The sequence below is a fragment of the Huiozyma naganishii genome, chromosome 7 (assembly GCF_000348985.1).
Source record: "Huiozyma naganishii CBS 8797 chromosome 7, complete genome".
NCBI classification, from domain to species: Eukaryota; Fungi; Ascomycota; class Saccharomycetes; order Saccharomycetales; family Saccharomycetaceae; genus Huiozyma; species Huiozyma naganishii.
In genome coordinates this window covers 302,549-320,393 of record NC_035928.1, presented here as the reverse complement: position 1 = coordinate 320,393, position 17,845 = coordinate 302,549, and the positions used below count along the sequence as shown (strand labels likewise).

General features: G+C 44.2%; 6 protein-coding genes and 1 non-coding gene across 7 annotated transcripts; 5 read left to right on the top strand and 2 right to left on the bottom strand.

The window, feature by feature from the left end:
• Nucleotides 1-317: 317 nt before the first annotated feature.
• On the top strand, nucleotides 318-389 carry KNAG0Gtrna1H. The gene has a single exon. It is a non-coding gene; the product is annotated as a tRNA-His (tRNA).
• A 269-nt stretch (nucleotides 390-658) lies between these two features.
• EMP24 (Emp24p) lies at nucleotides 659-1,276 on the bottom strand (the record flags this gene model as incomplete). The annotated part of the gene is made up of 1 exon (XM_022609005.1): nucleotides 659-1,276. The coding sequence occupies one exon, from the start codon at nucleotides 1,274-1,276 to the stop codon at nucleotides 659-661; it is 618 nt and encodes a 205-aa protein (XP_022465445.1).
• A 443-nt stretch (nucleotides 1,277-1,719) lies between these two features.
• On the top strand, nucleotides 1,720-2,406 carry YIP4 (Yip4p; the record flags this gene model as incomplete). The annotated part of the gene is made up of 1 exon (XM_022609004.1): nucleotides 1,720-2,406. The coding sequence occupies one exon, from the start codon at nucleotides 1,720-1,722 to the stop codon at nucleotides 2,404-2,406; it is 687 nt and encodes a 228-aa protein (XP_022465444.1).
• A 188-nt stretch (nucleotides 2,407-2,594) lies between these two features.
• On the top strand, nucleotides 2,595-7,298 carry MDS3 (Mds3p; the record flags this gene model as incomplete). Its single annotated transcript, XM_022609003.1, has 1 exon — nucleotides 2,595-7,298. One exon carries the CDS (start codon nucleotides 2,595-2,597, stop codon nucleotides 7,296-7,298), a length of 4,704 nt encoding a protein of 1,567 aa, XP_022465443.1.
• A 326-nt stretch (nucleotides 7,299-7,624) lies between these two features.
• Nucleotides 7,625-8,902, top strand: DSD1 (D-serine ammonia-lyase DSD1; the record flags this gene model as incomplete). The annotated part of the gene is made up of 1 exon (XM_022609002.1): nucleotides 7,625-8,902. The coding sequence occupies one exon, from the start codon at nucleotides 7,625-7,627 to the stop codon at nucleotides 8,900-8,902; it is 1,278 nt and encodes a 425-aa protein (XP_022465442.1).
• Nucleotides 8,903-9,279: 377 nt separating this feature from the next.
• GCN1 (Gcn1p) lies at nucleotides 9,280-17,295 on the top strand (the record flags this gene model as incomplete). The annotated part of the gene is made up of 1 exon (XM_022609001.1): nucleotides 9,280-17,295. One exon carries the CDS (start codon nucleotides 9,280-9,282, stop codon nucleotides 17,293-17,295), a length of 8,016 nt encoding a protein of 2,671 aa, XP_022465441.1.
• Nucleotides 17,296-17,490: 195 nt separating this feature from the next.
• On the bottom strand, nucleotides 17,491-17,718 carry KNAG0G01360 (uncharacterized protein; the record flags this gene model as incomplete). The annotated part of the gene is made up of 1 exon (XM_022609000.1): nucleotides 17,491-17,718. One exon carries the CDS (start codon nucleotides 17,716-17,718, stop codon nucleotides 17,491-17,493), a length of 228 nt encoding a protein of 75 aa, XP_022465440.1.
• Between the last annotated feature and the right edge of the window lie 127 nt (nucleotides 17,719-17,845).

Genomic DNA, 17,845 nt, shown 5'->3' with positions numbered 1-17,845 from the left:
CTGGGAGCCTACACACTTAACATTTTTTTTTGTTGTACCAAACAAGTCAGCGGGTTGCAACTCTCGCAGCTTCTCTATCTTCTCAATTGTTCCTCCCCTTCGTACACAATCTATATATCGACTTTCAGCTGGATAGACGGGTACCAAAGCAGAGCTTATAAACTGGCATTTACATAAAGCATCACGCTTTAGGAACAAAGTGTTCTTTCCAGTATCTGAGTTACCTTTGACCATATTAGCATAATTAAACGGAAAGTAAAGCTCAAATATTAGATATTAGAATTGAGACTTTTACACAATTTCCAAAATTTGGATATGCCATTTTAGTATAGTGGTTAGTACACATCGTTGTGGCCGATGAAACCCAGGTTCGATTCTTGGAAATGGCATTTATTTTTTATCTTTTTGCAGCTCCCGCTGCACGATACGAGAGGTCTCCGGTACAAGCTCCAGGGAGATCACCCAGAGCAGCTGTAACATCAACACTTGCTAGCATACCATCACATTTCCCCTCTGTTCTTCCTTTTTTGTTGGTTTCTCACAGATCAAAATAGTGTACTAATTCGTGATACGGGTGATACTTTTATATACGTATATAGGAGAGTAACCCATACTGTACCGGGTTGTTTGTGTTTTCGCGTAAGCTCCCTTGCCCCATTTACACGATTGAGGTCACTTCAAAGAATCTCTTCAGGTAGTAGATCTGGAAGACGGAGTTGACGATGACAACACCCAATTGGAAGACAGACCACCACTTGACCCTATCGTTTGTCGATTCTGCCGTGTTTCTGTGCGTCCGTTCTCTAATGACGATGTAACTTTGTTCATCTTGAACCGTATGGACCAAGTTCGACAATCTCGTGACCGCCCCGTCCAGCGTGTTCGCCTCCGGGTCCGATGGGTCCACGTAGATAACCCCATGGATGTTGAAAGTGACATCCTTGGTTTCAATCCCAGAGTTCTCATTGACAAAACAGTACTGGAACTTCCCCTTGTATGGAACGGTCAAGGACACGTCCCCATGGGACTGTCCCCTCTCTGCCTTCAGAACGTCGTTCCTCTCTGGACCATACACTACAAAATCACCCGTCAACTGCGTTTGATGGTCTGGGTCCCTGTTACCAAACTGGTACGACACGGCCAGCTCGTCTCCCTTGTTGAGGTTCTCGAAGAAACATCTACGCCCGTACGGTGGCAGCAGCACGTTGTGTGCCTGAACCGCGCACAGCAGCATTAGACACGCGCCAATGGCTTGTTTAATAGAGCAGAGAAGCATACTGGTGTGGGAGGGTGAGGTGTGAGACTCTGTGAACGACTGTATACTCCCTCAATTGCAACCAACACGTACTTGGAATCGTAGTAGTTGGAATCGACGTGTCGTCGTTTTTTGCAGTTTTTTTGCTAGTTTTTTTTCTTGGGATTCGCGTTTCGTTCAAAGGAAGACGATGAGACGGTTGTTGACGGTTGTTGATGTTGGCACTGCTGTGTGGGTAGAAGGTTGGAGGGTCACTGTAGTTGCTGTAGTTGTTGCTATCGTGGGTGGGCCGAGTTTGTAAGGTGTTTCCCCACGCTTTTCCCCGGCTACTCCATTTATCACTTTTCACGAAATGGTATTCACCCGTAATCTCTTAATACGGGTTCAAACAGAAGAAGAAGAAGAAGAGGAAGAGGCGTTAGAGGGTTCTTAGCTTGGGGGACTGCCCTAAGTAACACTCTCCCATGGACAGTGTGGAGGCAGATTTTACAGAGCCAGATGTGGCTGCGGCGGGGATCGGGCTGCAGGGCCAGATGGCGCCGCAGTACAACAGGGGCACGCTCGACGAGACCGTCATCAAGACTTTGAAGCGGGACGTGCTCGAGATTAATGCTCGGTTGAAGATGGTCGTGTACCCGCATTTCCCTACAAGGGCATTTCTACAGGCTGCAGCGACTTCGGAGCAGCAGCAAGGCAGTGAATCGATCGATAGTCACTGCGACATGTGGGCACCCCTCACGTTCGTGATAGTGTACTCGCTGTGTGTATCACACGCGAAGGCACTCTTCTCCAGCATATTCGTGTGCTGTTGGTTTGTGTTGCTAGTAATGGCGTTGCATCTGAGACTCGCGAAACCGTACGATAACGTCTCTGTCATCTCGTACGTCTCGCTGTCTGGGTACTGTCTATTCCCACAGATGGTCAACGCAGTGGCCGTACAGACAGTGTTGCCTCTCGTGTTTAGAGCTTTGGGGAGGGATCACCGTTGGGCGGTCCGTGGGACCACAGCACTCAAACTTTTGTCGCTCGCTGCGTGCATGGTCTGGTCACTCACGGCAATCTCCCTAGTAACCAAGAGTAAAGGGTTTGTACAGATATTCCCATTGGGACTGTGTCTCTTGGCACTCGGATGGATCTCTACAGCATTGTAACTGGGACACTGGAGGACCCTATATACCCTTTCGTGTCTCTCCCCTGTCCCGTTTCGTCACAACGTATATACAAATATATATATATATATATATATTTTAATATGGAAAGTCCGAAGGGCTGCTGTACCCTGGCACAACAACAACAACAAAGGGCAAACACAGGAGAAACGGTACACACAAAGTTAGATATGTTGCAGCCGACAGATTGTAAATGCTACCCGCTAAAATTGCCCTTGCTACCGCCCCCGCACAACCTGACCGCAGCGAGCTCGACGCCTGCGTTGAACGGATCAGAGGACGAGCCGCTGGACGAGTGTCTCCGAAGGAAACTGATGTTGGAGTTACGTACAGGTGCAGCGGTCACACTCACAAGGTCCAATGTGTACGTCCATGGTGGGCTCACCATCCCCTTGAATTTGCACCAGGTCAACTCACTCAACATACAGAAGGAACTCATACTGTACTTCGCCAGGAGGAAGAACAACGGGATCACTTTCCAGAACCTAGACCAGTGGATCAGCTCGGAGACGTTCTTTCTAGATCTTGTCTCGCGGTCGTGGACCAGGTTGGAGACGACCGTGGACCGCGACATGGAGCAGCCGCTCGATGGGCAGGGACAAGAGGAGTCTGGAGTTGCGGCTGCGGATCTCGACAACACGGACTCGAAATCCACCTCAGAACTCACTAAGGATAAACCACTCGTCGTGTGTGATCTCAGTGAACGACTGTTCCACGCGATGTGCTACGTGGACCACTCGCTGTTCATCTTCGGCGGACTCGTCGTTTCCCCGCAGAACGGGTACGAACTGGTCGCCACAAACGAGCTCTGGAAGCTCGACCTCCTCACCAACAAATGGACGCTGCTCAGCAGGAACCCGTCCATCGCGAGGAGGTTTAACCACACCGTGCATGTCAAGAACGAGCTCAGGGATACAAGGGACACGAAACTGATCATCGTTGGCGGTCTTAACAACCTCAACGAACCAATCAACACCATAGACATATACAATGTAACGCAGAACTGCTGGCAATTCGAAGTCACTCCACCGGATCCAATGAACCTCTCAGCAAATATTGATGGGAATACCGTCAGTCTCGCCAGAGAACGCAACTTCTCCATCCTCGTGGAGGACAACAAGGCTCGAATCCCAGCACTCGCATTCTACACGCCGAATAGCCAGGATACACGCAGCAGAGGTGGAAGCACATCCCACTCAAAGGAGGATATCTCCGATGACAGCCAGATCGGTGCCTCAAAAGCAGACGACAGGATCGTCTCGCCGATAACAGCACTTCCCCTTGTGTCGAACTCGCAGGGTATAAGAATGGCGTACACGTCATTGCAACATAAGGAATTCCTGTTGGAACCTTTCAACCTCAAATCCCCGACGGGGGACACTTTCGGATACAATATCATTATGGGCGGGTTCCATCCTGATAGGAACACGTTGAACTTCTGCTGCTTCATTTTTGACATACCGTCAGGAAAGTGGACTAGGGTGGACATAAACTGCCCAGAATCCCAGCTGGAAATACACAGGTTCTGGAGAGTGTTTGTGTGGAAGTCACACCACAGAGCACTGCTCCTGGGGACAAAGAAGGACGATGGGTACCTCCCCAGCGTGCAGAAATTCGACTACATAGAAACTTTCAGTCTTGCAATGTTAAACGCATTTAACAAGACAGTGCACCCGTTGTACGAGGTCAATGCCTTGTCCAACCAGACAGCCATGTCCAACTCACTACTACACAATAATTTGGACGAAATATTCAAGGAATCTGCCACGAGGGAAAGAGAGGAGGAACACTTGAAGGCTAAGGAAGACTTCACCTCCGCCGCAACCTCACAGTTCGAAAAATATATCAGGTACATCGCACCACCAATGGAGGTCAGCACCATTAGATCAGTGTTCCCACCGTACGCCATGGTCTTGGGTAAAGACGCCCTCGAAATATTTGGGAACTCACTTTCTGATTTCGAATTCATTACGTCCGAGGGAGAATCTGTTGGAGTGCCCCTGTACCTGCTAAGGAAACGGTGGGGGCGCTACTTCGATCACCTTCTTTCCAGGGGGTACTCCGACGCAGTAACAGAGTACGAGGCCTCCGGGAAACGGTCCCAACTGATTAATTTATCCCCGATCAGATCAAGACTCAGTTCGAAAGATTTATCTAGACGTGGGTCCCGTTGGTCCTCCGCAGGGTCACTGCCAAACTTCTTCAACAGATATTCTACTGGGAACCTCGCAAATCCATCGCAGAACAGTGGGGGCCAAGATGGTGAAGGAAACAGCAACAGCAACAGTAACAGCACACCTCCGGCATCCACTCCATTGACTCAATTTTCACGCACGAACAGCAATGTAGCTACCGGACTAACAAAGCCTACGGCAAGTAAAACCAAAATGTCGAATGTTACATTCAACAGTAACTATGATGATGAAGGTGTTCCACCGCATTCCTCTGTAGCCACTACAAATCCAAGCAAGAGTCGGAAGGGCAGTGTTGTCAGCGGGCTGAATGCCGTAGAGTTGAAAAGATCGGTTACCACCGGCTCGACTACTAGCTCCTCTGGTGGTATGGTATTTAGAGTCCCCTTTCAAGAGAAAACTTCATCGCCATCACCGGACAAATTGGACAGGGCAATAGCACCACATACAACACAGACAGAAAAGAGGCGTTCGTCTCTTTTGGGGCTGCCTTCAGAAATGTTCAACAATGGTAATAGCGCAATAGGGAAACCGGAGAACGCAAGACGGTCGTCCCATCCAACAATGCCGTCAATAAAGCAAAATGAATCCTTCGTCCCAGCTCACTCAAATCTGAGATACCCAACCAGCGCCCGAAGCTCGATTTCGTATGTAAGCTCATCATCAGATAGAACAGGTAATTCAGGGATAAACCACAGCAATAGTGCTGGGAATAGTAGAAAGAACAGTCTAATAGGGGTGGAACCAACTTTTCCAGGTATTTTGAACGTCAGAATCCCACCGTTGCAGCAAGCTCCAGAAGAATCAATACCAGTCCCGCCTCAATCTACCCGGAGCATCATATCCTTTAACGAATTCTCGTTGTCCAACCGGAACAGCCCACTATCATCTAGGAAACCGTCTTATAGTAGTACGGGAAGTTTCTCGGATACTCAGCTTCCACCGGAACCCGTCCATAACTCCCTGGACAAGGAAATTTTGGATGACAGTTACGAAATGGCCTCTGCACTCAATTATAACCAATTAAAGGGACATGACCATACGAACAAATACCCAGCTTTCCCATTTCCAACCCCAGAAAGACCAAGACTTCCAAGTGTGCCTTCGTCACAATCTACAAGTAGGACCCACCGACCTCCACCAGGAGCCTCTAACTCTTGCGCCGCAACGGGAGAGAAGTCGAGATTATCAATCACCTCGAATACGGACAGCGCTGGAAGCTTTCCCTATTGTGATATGAATGATCTCGAACCTCTGATGATACCACGAACTCTGTATATGCCCTGGCCAACGCTGAGCGTTCGGGCATTTGCAGAGTTTTTCTACACTGGTCAAGTAAACGGGAAATGGCTTTTAGCCCCAGTTATTTTAGACTTACTCGTCATGGGTAAAATATATGAGATCCCTCTCCTGTACAGTCTGATATCCGAAGTGCTGTATTCCCTAGTTGGGCGAAAGGAGGAAAGTCTCTATGTTATTTGCAACTCTTTGAAACAGACACTAAAGCAGAAAGCTTGCATTGTATTCAACGGCGAAGAAGCATTGGTAAATGACTATTTATCCAAAAATAAACAGTATTTGGATTTAGAACGAATCAAGAGTTCCTTAGAGGCAATAGATGACGGTTTCCTAGAGTTGAATTTATTAGAAAGGTACTCTCGTAACTACTCAGTTAGTACTCGTGGGTTTAGTGATGGTGGGGAACAGTACGAGAAAGAATCTGCGAAAAATGACAGTTTCTCGTCCTTCTCCAATGCATTCCCGGTCGTTTACAGTCCAAGAGCGAGTTTTGCTTCAGTCGGTTCCATTGGATTCCCGCCGAATCTGAATCTGGATCAAAAGAGACCCAGCTCTACTTTCTCACCTCGATCGAAAAAGAAGTCAAGTTTGAGCAAGGAAATTGACCCACAAACTTTAAAGTTTGGATTTGATGACCTGAGTATAGATACAAAGCACAAAATTCAGTTTAGAAAGCCCGGACCCATTAAGAGCGATAAACAAATTACAAACGAAAGGGAAATGGCCCTTATTGACTCGTCTATGGAGGGGAACCTTATGGAAAATTCAGACTCCGAAACAAGTAGCAGCAGCAACAGCGGGACCCCTGGAAGTGCAAAAAGTGGAAATTACCCAACAATGGGACGTGAGACCTCAAATTCTGAGCCTGACTCAAAAATTTACCATGAGGACAATACCTCTAACGGTGAAAAGGGTCGTAGCTCATCAAAGAGTTCCAGTACACACGACAAAACGCGGGACGACGGCTCCACCTCTAATTTAGATGCTGGCTTAGGTCTGCTGTCTTTGAAGAAAATGAGAAGCAAGGTTAAAAAGGGTGAAGATTATTTTGAAGAGTCGGTCGACCCCCTTCTCAAGATAAACAGCACTCTACAAGCACCAGGAAAGTTTCAAGGGAATTTTGCAAATAGAAGTGCTACCATTGGTACAGCTCCTCCAGTTAGTGCCGGGAAGGTTCATAGAGACACTTTGTTGAACAAAGAATTTAATGCACTGGTTTTGGAGAACATGATATCCCCCAATGCGTTACCACCAGTTGATTATGTGATTAAATCCATCTATCGAACTGTGGTGCTGGTTAACGATAGCAAGCTCATGATAAGATGCCTGGACTGCATAGAATTGTCCAAGGACTTGAAAAGCAATAAAAAAGAAAGTCGATAGTATGGGTTCAACATTGCAAGGTCTGAATACGTAAGTTTTGGTGTTACAACTATAACTGCGTGTAAAAACATTATACTTTCCATGGGGTAGTTCTATCTGAAGAGCATCTATAAAGCTTTTGCTATGTATTTGAATTTTTCAGTTTTTTCCTCTTTTCATTTTTGATCACTTTGATTATCGCAACGTAATAAGAGGTTTGAACGTATATCGGGTGTGTGTTGTCACAGGTTACCTAAGTATATACCCGGTTGTTTCTTTTCTATCAAAGCACACATATACTCAGTCAATCAATTTTGAACCTAAACGCAATAAAAGAATATTTGGGAATGTCTGATTTGCTATCGATCTATAAGGGTGTGCATTTTAAAGAACTGCCTACACCTTCCTTTGTCATCAATGAGCGGAAATTCAATGAGAATTGCATCATGATGCTTGAAAACGTGGAGGAGTTAAGATCGGCCACTGGAAAAAATGTTAAATTTAGAGCACATATAAAGACACATAAGACCGCTAAAGGTACTTTCAAGCAATTAGGTGTCGGGCTGGTAAACAATCCCACAGACTCAATTCTTATCTCCACAGTCAAAGAAGCACAGGGGTTACTGGATTATGAAGATAAGACTGGTAAAGATTACGTAAAAGATATTTGCTTTAGTTTACCTGCGTGTATTCCAGAGTACTTGGAATCCTTAGTCGCCTTGTCGAAAATGGTAGACCATCTGAGGATATTTGTTGACTGCAAAGAGCACCTCGATAACCTAGTAAAGTTTGGTAGGCCTCAAGAGACTAAAAAGTGGTCCGTGTTCCTGAAAATAGATATGGGCACCCGTAGGGCAGGTGTCGTATGCCATTCGAAAGAGTTCCGTCAAACACTTTCTAGGTTGTCAGATCCGGAGGTCTTAGAAGTTGTTCAGTTGTATGGTATTTACGCACATGCCGGTCATAGTTATAGTTTGACCAGTATCATCGATTCCCACAAATTACTCATGGATGAAATCCAGGCTGTCAATGAAGCTGCTGTTGAAATTAAGAAACAGCTCGAATCATTGGATGTTAGCAAGCTGGTCCTGTCTGTTGGTGCCACTCCAACATCAAATTCACTGAGGATCCGAGATGAGCCCCTTTTGATTGACTTCGTGCAGAATAAATTGATAGGAACATTAGAGATACATTGTGGTAACTACTGCCTGTACGATCTACAACAGCTCTCAACGGGTTGTATTAAAGATTATGAGATAGCGGGTTTTGTACTGGGATCTGTAGTCTCCCATTATGAAGAAAGAAACGAAATTTTAACCAATACTGGCGTGATGGCACTTACGAGAGAGACCTCCAAATACAAGGGTCATGGTGTTTGTGTCAAAGCGAATGAGGTACTTGACAGTAAACCTTACAATATTGATTGGTATGTGGACCGTGTCTCGCAAGAACATGGGATTCTGAAACCGTGTGAGGGTTCGACTACGGAGCATTTCGCTTTGGGTACTAAAATCGCAATTCTACCACAACATGCCTGCATTGTCATGGCCCAGTTTCCGTACTATTTCGTTGTGGATGACAATGGGATGGTGACGGATGTATGGCTACCGTTTCAGAAATGGTGAGTCGGAAAAAGATACGTTACCCTTACTCTTAATTGCCAGGCTGTTAGTAACAATATGTCGAAACATAAACTTGCGACTTTATATATTTTGAGATAATATATTATTGATGTGATTTGTAGTTACTGGTATAGGTGCGCTAAGTTCGCCATGTAGGTAGGATGGCCACTGCTCCATCGGTCGTCACGGTTCAGTAAAGTACCCAGTAATATATAAATCATTCCGAACGAGAAAAAAATTTTGACAGATTGTGAGTTTGACACAGTAGCAATTTTTTTTTCACTCAATGCAGTTATTTAGATTCAATGCCAACTTCCTTTACCTGGTACTTATTTGACACCAACACCGCGGTCGCCCAACGTTAATACCCCATACCAGCCATGCTTATTTGGGAGGAGGTGAACTTAACATTAGGTACGAGGGTCAATGCCTCGCAGGTGACTCAGAGAGTCCCTTATTTGGAAAAGTTGCAGATGCTGGTTCAAAGTGAAACTTTGGAAGCTGGTCAATTGAACTTTATATCCTCTATTTTACTAAAAACATATGCAACATACAATGATACCGCGTCTAAGAAAGTAGTTATGCTCATTTTTAAAGACATATTACGCTTGGAACCAAGACTTTTCAAAATCTACCTACAGTTTATCATAGACCAGGTGTCCCCCCATGTTGGTGTAAAAGCTGTTGCTGGTTATCTAAATTTGTTGGAGTGGATTAATTCCTTCTTGGAGTTTGCTTCTCAAGATGAAACTACTCTCGAGTCACACGTCTCCAACTTCTTAGAAGCCCACTGTTTTATTACTGGTGGTGTGGAAGCTGTATTAGACAATCAAGAGTCAACGAAAAAATTACACAAGAAAAGAAACCAGCACAATTCAAGGATTCGCCATAGTTTAATTCAGTCTACGAGGCGGTCCCTGGTATTTACTCTAGACAGAGAAAACGATACCTCTAAGACGATGGATACTATGTTGAACATTTTGCTAGATGAAAGCATCAAAGCGAAATTCCCACCTGCAGGTGTTGTGACTTATATTGGTGCACTTGTCCAGGCAGCATTACAACTGCTTCAAAAGAAACCTGCTCTATACAACTTGTTACAAGAAAAATACGTCGAGAAATACTGTGCCTTCATTGGGAAGGAAGTTATCATCGGAAAGGCTCCAGTTTCAACTGCCTGTTTAGAAAGCTCGCTTTCTCCATTTATTAAGGAGTTTATCAATGAAGAGCTATTCAAAACCTCATTCCTGCCAAACCTTGAGAAAGGTATTCTTAGAGCTCCAGAAAATGGTTTTAACATCGCTGCCGAGTTTTACAGTGCAGTGGATTTTGGTAAGATTGATATCTTGAATATTTTTGTTTCATCGAAACTGATGACTCAAACATTTTCCAACCTAAAAAGTTCCAAGGAACCTGTGAAAATGGCTGCTTTGAATTCGATTGTGGCGTTATTGTCGAATGCACCACCTCAAAAGCTGGCTGAACCAGATTTGGAGAAACTTGTTGATGAAGTTTTCAAGAATATCAAGGCGAACTTAAACGCAGAGTATAAATCACTGGCCTCGAAAATCCTTATCAAGGTGCCAGTCAACTCTCAAACAGTTTCTTCCAAGCTAGTCACCGGTCTGTCCAATTATATTTTGAAGGAATCGAATGAAGCTGCTTTGTCGTTATTGCTAGATGCATTTTTCACACATTACTTTTCTCTTCCTGACTTGATTGAGGAAATTAACAAAACCATCAAGGCTGGTCTAAATGAAAAGAAGGTTAATCTGAAAAAATTATGGATGATCTCATTTTTAAAACACTGCTCTCAGGCCTCAGCTGAACTGCTCGATGTTTTCTCAGAAAGCTTAATGGAATTCTTCTCTGAAACCATGAATAATCAAAATAAGCATGATCACAATAGCATTTTGGCATGTTCAGAGTACATTGATAGAGTCGAAACCCTAGCTATGGGAGAGCTAACTTCAAAGATACACGGTGTAATAGAAAATCTGCCAGCTGAATTTTATTATGGTGATTCCCATGTCAATGCCACTCTATCCACAATTTTGCCCTATAATGATCGTATTCATGCAGCTAAACTATTGAGGCGGGCATTCGAACGGAATCCCAAATTAGTCGGTTTAGGCGTCGTCAGATCGCTCGAAAAGAAAATTCAGGTGAATAAATCAACTTTGACGGAACAGAATGTTGCTTTTAAGTTTAGTGCCCCAATTTTCAACGCTATTTCATGCCCCGTTAGCGATAAACTAGCTCAGCAAGAAGTTTTGGTGCAGTTGTTAATTATTTCACAATATCCATTCCAACTGAAAAATGGATGGGCTGGGCTGGTGCTCAATGCGGGAATGAACCCCTCTATGATCATTGCAGAGAATTCATCTCAGATAATGGAGCGTATTCTTGCTGTTACTAACGACAACAGTATGAATGGCACACCACTGTACGAATGTGTACTAAAGGCCGCGGCTTACTCATCATTTGTAAATCCTAAGGCAATGGCCCCATTACTGGTAAAGACCATTGAATCTGATCTAGCAACCAAAGACATTACCAAGTACACCACTACCGATCTGGAAATCTGGAAAGGGGAAGAAGGAACCATGGTCATTGATGTTGTAGATAAACAAACGGCCAGCAAACTGGCAGATAAAAACTCCAAGGACTACGAAACTCTAAAGTGGGAAGAAAGCATAAAAAAGAAGCAAGCGATGAAGACTGCTAAGAAATATACCAAAGAACAACAGGTTCTGGTAAATGAACAATTGAAAAAGGAATCGACCATAAGATCTGAAATATCAGCTGCAGTATCGAAAATCAAGCGTGGTATTCAGTTGATCAACTATTTGAGTAAAGACGCGCTCATGGTGGACAACGGTATACAGACATGGTTTCCAACTGCCATCACCAAATTATTAGAGTTGGCACAGATCGAACTATCTTCTAAGCTAGTGGATGGTGCAGTCAATGATGCATTCTTGAATGTCTCGTCTAATGTGTCTGACAGACTAGATAGTACTAGATTATTCATTGGTTTAGCAATTCTACGTGTCCATAAAGTGGCCAACATTTCAGAAAACTATATGCAAGAATCACTAACTGAACTTGTATCAAGAGTTTTGTTCAGAATAAAATTTGTTGCTAACCAAAATGCCCTAGATTCTATTAGCTTGACCTACTTGCTGCCTTTGTTGATCAACGTCTTACACGAGGGTATGGCAGTCGCCCTGAAGAACGCTAGTAAGCCTGTTCACAGAACAGAGTTTGTGGAAGAAGACAAAGAAGAGGAACATTTGTTATTGGCTATGGAAATTATTTCAATTCACGCACAGGCGTTCCAGGATTCCTCAATTCCTAGAGTTCCCATTATTGGTGTTCTGCTCTCTTTGTTGGGGCTGGCTTCCAAGGCAAAATTTGCCAAGGATTGTTTCAACGCATTATGTCAAAGCATTTCAATATCCCCAACTAAGGACGATCTGGCTATCATATTATCGCATTTATTATCACCCAACCCCTTTGTCCGCGCCACTGTTTTGGAGACCTTGGACAATGAATTTGAACTTGAACCGTACATGAAATGGTCACCTGAGGTTTTCATCTGTAGGTTTGAATCGGATGCAGGTAACCGTGAATTGGCTGATTTTATTTGGGAGTTCAGTCACTTCACTGTCACTGAAGAACTGTTAAAGTCTTTGTTAAACTTCTTTGATAAGGATGATAGTGGCCTTCGTTTATTTGTTGCTAGAGCTTACGCCGCGGCCACATTTGCTCTGGAAAAGGAGGACAGTGCACTCCTGAAAAGCAGCATTGGTATGCTCATGGATTTTTACAAAGGGAAAGCCAAACCCTTGGAAGACGTTATCGATGAGTTCGGTTTGGTTACTATCAGTGCGTCCGACCGTAAAGATACGTGGCAGGATAGAAGTACAGCAGCCATTGCTTTGAAGGAACTAAGTGTCGGCTTGAAGGATGACACTGAAGATGTGGTAGATATTATCAAGTTTCTGATTCAGGATGGTCCTCTTGGTGACACTTCGGCTCTAGTTCGTCAAGAAATGAAGGAAGCAGGGATTGAAGTTATTGCTCTGCATGGAGCTGAAAAATCCGAGGAACTGATTCCGATTTTTGAACAATCCCTAACTTCTAAAACGTCTACGACTATCAAAGAAAATGTCATTATTTTGTATGGTACGTTAGCGAGGCATTTGCAAAAAGATGACCCGAGAATCCACACCATCGTTGATAGACTATTAGCTACGCTGGATACTCCGTCTTCAGAGGTCCAGCAGGCGGTTTCTGCTTGTATTTCTCCGTTGGTTTCTCAATTTAGGGATAATGTCGAAAGCCATATCAACGATTTGATGTCAAAACTTCTAGATCCTAACCTACCTACTAGTGTTAAAAAAGGTGCCGCGTGGGGTATTGCGGGTCTGGTGAAAGGTTACGGTATTCTGGCTTTGTCTGAGTTTGATATCATTCGTAATTTAATCGAAGCCGCTGAAGACAAGAAGGAACCCAAACGCCGTCAATCTGTTGCGTACTTATTCGAATATCTGTCGCTATCTCTAGAGGAGTACTTTGAACCCTACATCATTGAAATATTGCCAAATATTTTGAAGAATCTTGGGGATTCTGTTCCAGAAGTCCGTGACGCAACAGCTCAAGCAACAAAGGTCATTATGGCCCATACTACCAGTTATGGTGTTACAAAATTGATTCCAGTGGCCATTTCAAACTTGGATGAAATTGCATGGCGGACGAAGAGGGGTTCTGTTGAACTGTTGGGTAATATGGCGTATTTGGATCCTACGCAACTTTCTGCATCTCTGTCAACCATTGTTCCTCAGATCGTTGGTGTCTTGAACGACTCACATAAAGAGGTTCGTAAGGCTGCAGACGAATCATTAAAACGTTTTGGTGAAGTTATCAGAAACCCTGAAATCCAACAAATGGTTCCAGTTCTTATCAAGGCCATTGGCGATCCTACGAAGTATACGGAAGATGCATTGGATGCGTTGATCCAGACCCAGTTTGTTCATTACATCGATGGGCCATCTTTGGCTTTGATCATCCATGTTATTCATCGTGGTATGCACGAAAGGTCAGCAAACACCAAGAGAAAGGCCTGTAAAATTGTCGGGAACATGGCTATTCTGGTAGATACAAAGGATTTATTGCCATATCTACAGCAATTGATAGATGAAGTAGAGATTGCTATGGTAGATCCTGTTCCAAATACCAGAGCCACAGCTGCTCGTGCACTTGGTGCTTTAGTGGAAAGATTAGGTGAAGAGCAATTCCCAGATTTGATTCCTCGTCTGTTGGATACTTTGAGTGACGAAACAAAAGCGGGTGATCGCTTGGGTTCCGCTCAAGCTTTGGCTGAAGTTATAAGTGGTTTAGGTTTGTCCAAGCTAGAAGAACTGTTGCCAACAATCTTAAGTGGGGTTTCCAGTTACCGCTCGTATGTTAGAGAAGGTTATGCGCCCTTGTTGTTATTTATCCCAATCTGCTTTGGTGCTCAATTTGCCCCATACATTAATCAAATTATTCAACCCATTCTGGCTGGCCTTGCTGACGTTGACGAAAATATTCGCGACACTGCGCTGAAAGCTGGTAAATTGCTTGTCAAGAATTACGCCTCCAAGGCTATTGACTTACTGTTACCTGAACTGGAGAGGGGTATGTTTGATGAAAATGAGCGGATCCGTTTGTCTTCTGTTCAGCTAACAGGAGAATTGTTGTTCCAGGTTACTGGTATCTCTTCAAGAAATGAATTTTCTGACGAAGATGGTGAGTATCACGGAGAAGTTTCAAACAAGATTGTTGACATCCTGGGTCAAGACCGCCGTGACAGAGTTTTGGCTGCCTTGTTTGTGTGCAGAAACGACTCGTCGGGTATTGTCCGTGCTTCTACTGTTGATATCTGGAAGGCGTTGGTGCCAAATACTCCTCGTGTTATCAGAGAGGTTCTCCCAACTTTGACTGTGATGATCGTCACTAACTTGGCGTCCTCGTCTAGCTCTTTGCGTAACATTGCTGCTCAGACACTAGGTGATATGGTCCGTCGTGTCGGTGGGAATGCTCTGTCTCAATTGCTACCTACTTTAGATGAGTCAGTGGCAGATGCCACCAATCCTGATTCCAGACAAGGTGTTTGTATCGCGCTGTATGAATTGATTGAATCTTCGAATACAGATGCCTTGGAAGAGTTCTTCCCAATCATTGTCAACATTATTCGTCAAACATTGATTGATAGTAGTAAGTCGGTCAGACAGGCGGCTGCAGCCTCCTTTGACGCATTCCAAACGGTTGCTGGTAAGGTTGCTATTGATGAGGTCATTCCTTACCTTTTGAACATGCTGGGTACTTCCGAAAAGTCGGAAAATGCTCTGTTGGGTCTTCAAGACATTATGTCCACAAAATCAGAAGTTATCTTCCCGGTTTTGATTCCAACCCTACTGGCTCCACCAATAGACTCGTTCAGAGCATCCGCCTTGGGGTCGTTAGCCGAAGTTGCTGGTTCAGCGCTGTACAAACGTTTGTCGGTTGTAGTAAACTCGTTAGTCGATGCCATCGTCTCTTCTACCTCTGAAGAAGAGCGTGAGTCTTTGAACAATGCTATGGACAAGGTATTCTTGTCGGTTACAGAAGAAGAAGGGTTGCATCCTCTGATGCAGCAGATAATGGCTTTGCTGAAGAACGAAAACATGGAAAAGCGTATTGCAGTTTTGGATCGCCTACCAAACTTCTTCGAAAAAACAGTTTTGAATTTGGACGTGTATGTTCCTGACTTTGTCAGTAATGCTATATTGTTTATGGATGACAAGGACCCAAGAGTTGTGAAGGGTAATTGTGATGCGTTGACTGTTTTGCTGAAGAAGCAAGACAAGGCTATGTTGGAGAGATTAGTTAAACCAGCTAAACAAAGCTTAGCGATGGTCGGAACTCCACGCAGTGACTTGGCCGCCTTTACCTTACCAAGAGGCCCCAACTGTGTTCTGCCAATCTTTTTGCATGGTTTGATGTATGGTTCGAATGATGAGCGTGAGGCCTCTGCTTTGGCGATTGCGGACGTTGTTTCCAAGACGCCTTCGGCTAATTTAAAACCGTTTGTTAGTGTCATCACAGGTCCTCTAATTCGTGTTGTTGGGGAAAGATTCAGCAGTGATATCAAGGCTGCTATTCTCTTTGCATTGAATATTCTGTTTATGAAGATCCCACAATTTTTGAGACCATTCATCCCTCAATTGCAAAGGACATTTGTGAAATCCTTATCTGATTCCACCAATGAAACCCTGCGTTTGCGTGCTGCTAAAGCACTGGGTACCTTGATTGAGTATCAACCTCGTGTTGATCCACTGGTAATTGAGTTGGTCAGTGGTACGAAGCAAACCTCTGATGAGGGTGTCAAAACAGCAATGTTGAAGGCCTTGCTGGAAGTTGTTACTAAAGCTGGTTCGAAGTTGAATGAAACATCGAAATCAAACATCGTCAACTTAGTTGAAGAAGAAATGCTAGTGAGTAACGATAAGATGGCCATTGCATATGCTAAGTTAATTGGCTCTTTGTCTGAGATCTTATCCAGCGAAGAGGCAGCACACATTTTGAAGGACAAAGTCTTGGATGTTTCATTAGAGGGCAACTCGGGTAAGTTCGCCATTTTGACTGTAAACTCTTTCCTAAGCGATGCGCCAGGCCATATCTTCCAAGAATCAATGGTGAGTCACTTTGTTGATTACATCATTAGCTCGATCAACTCCTCTGACGTTTACTTCAGTGATAACGGTGTTATTGCTGCTGGTAAGATGCTGCTTCTGATTAACGAGACTAAGTCTCCGAAGTCGAAAGTGGAGTGCAATTCTGTCCTAATTCTTTCTGAGGAAAATATCGCAAAGTTGACCAACATTTTGTCTCTTGCGATGATCCGGCCAGTTAGCAACTCTAGTGATACTAGAAGACTATGTTTGGTAGTCACTAGAACTGTCGCAAGATTCAAATTTGATGTTTGTGTCAAGCCTTACTTGGACATTTTGGGCCCATCTGTGTTTGCTTGTCTGCGTGATCCCGTTATTCCAATCAAGCTTGCCGCAGAGAAGGCATATTTGGCCATATTCAAGCTGATTGAGGAGCCCGACATGGAGACATTCCAAGGGTGGTTTGAACAGTTATCTGCTGGTGGTACTGCCAGTGTTGATACTGTGGCTAACACCACGATTCAATTGAGGTCCATTGGTGACTACACGAAGAGGGTTGGTAAGAGACTAGCCAACGTTGAAAGAGAAAGAATCGCTGACGGTGGTGATGCGGAAACGTTGTACAGTGACAGGTTCGAGGATGAGACTGAGATCTGGGCTGTTGGTGGTGTTGAACTAAACCCGGATGCTGTGTGAACGTTTTGCGTTCAGCATTTTGTTATATTCTGTATATTATGTATACATATTACTATTTGTATCAATGTTTGTGACCGAACAACTCCGTCTGGTTTTGTTCCTGGAAATTGGGCCCTTCACATGTTTGAAGTTCGTTGCTATATCTGCTGGATTAGGTTTGTATCCGCTTGTTTCATATCTGTTTTGCCTGAAGGGTCACTTTGATTCAACATAATCAATGAATCGCCAGCCGAGTCTCTCTGTGGTAGAAAACCGTTGCCACCAGAGAATGTTGTTCCCACTTGTATCGGGATATCGGAGCACCCAGAAGCATATACTGTTCAGCAAATACCTATCCGTGATCTTTATCAAGATGCCGAATAGCAAAACGAGCAGTTGAATCTGTGTTATCCATTTAAGAGTGTTACGAAGTTTCGGATCCATCACGAGTCTGTCCTCGGGTATTGGGTCGATAAAGCGTTGGTTTGAACAAGATGAGACCGGTTTCTACTTGGCTCTCTCTTTCTCTTTTATATATTTCTTCGCTGTCTGTTTAAATTAGACCTTGAAA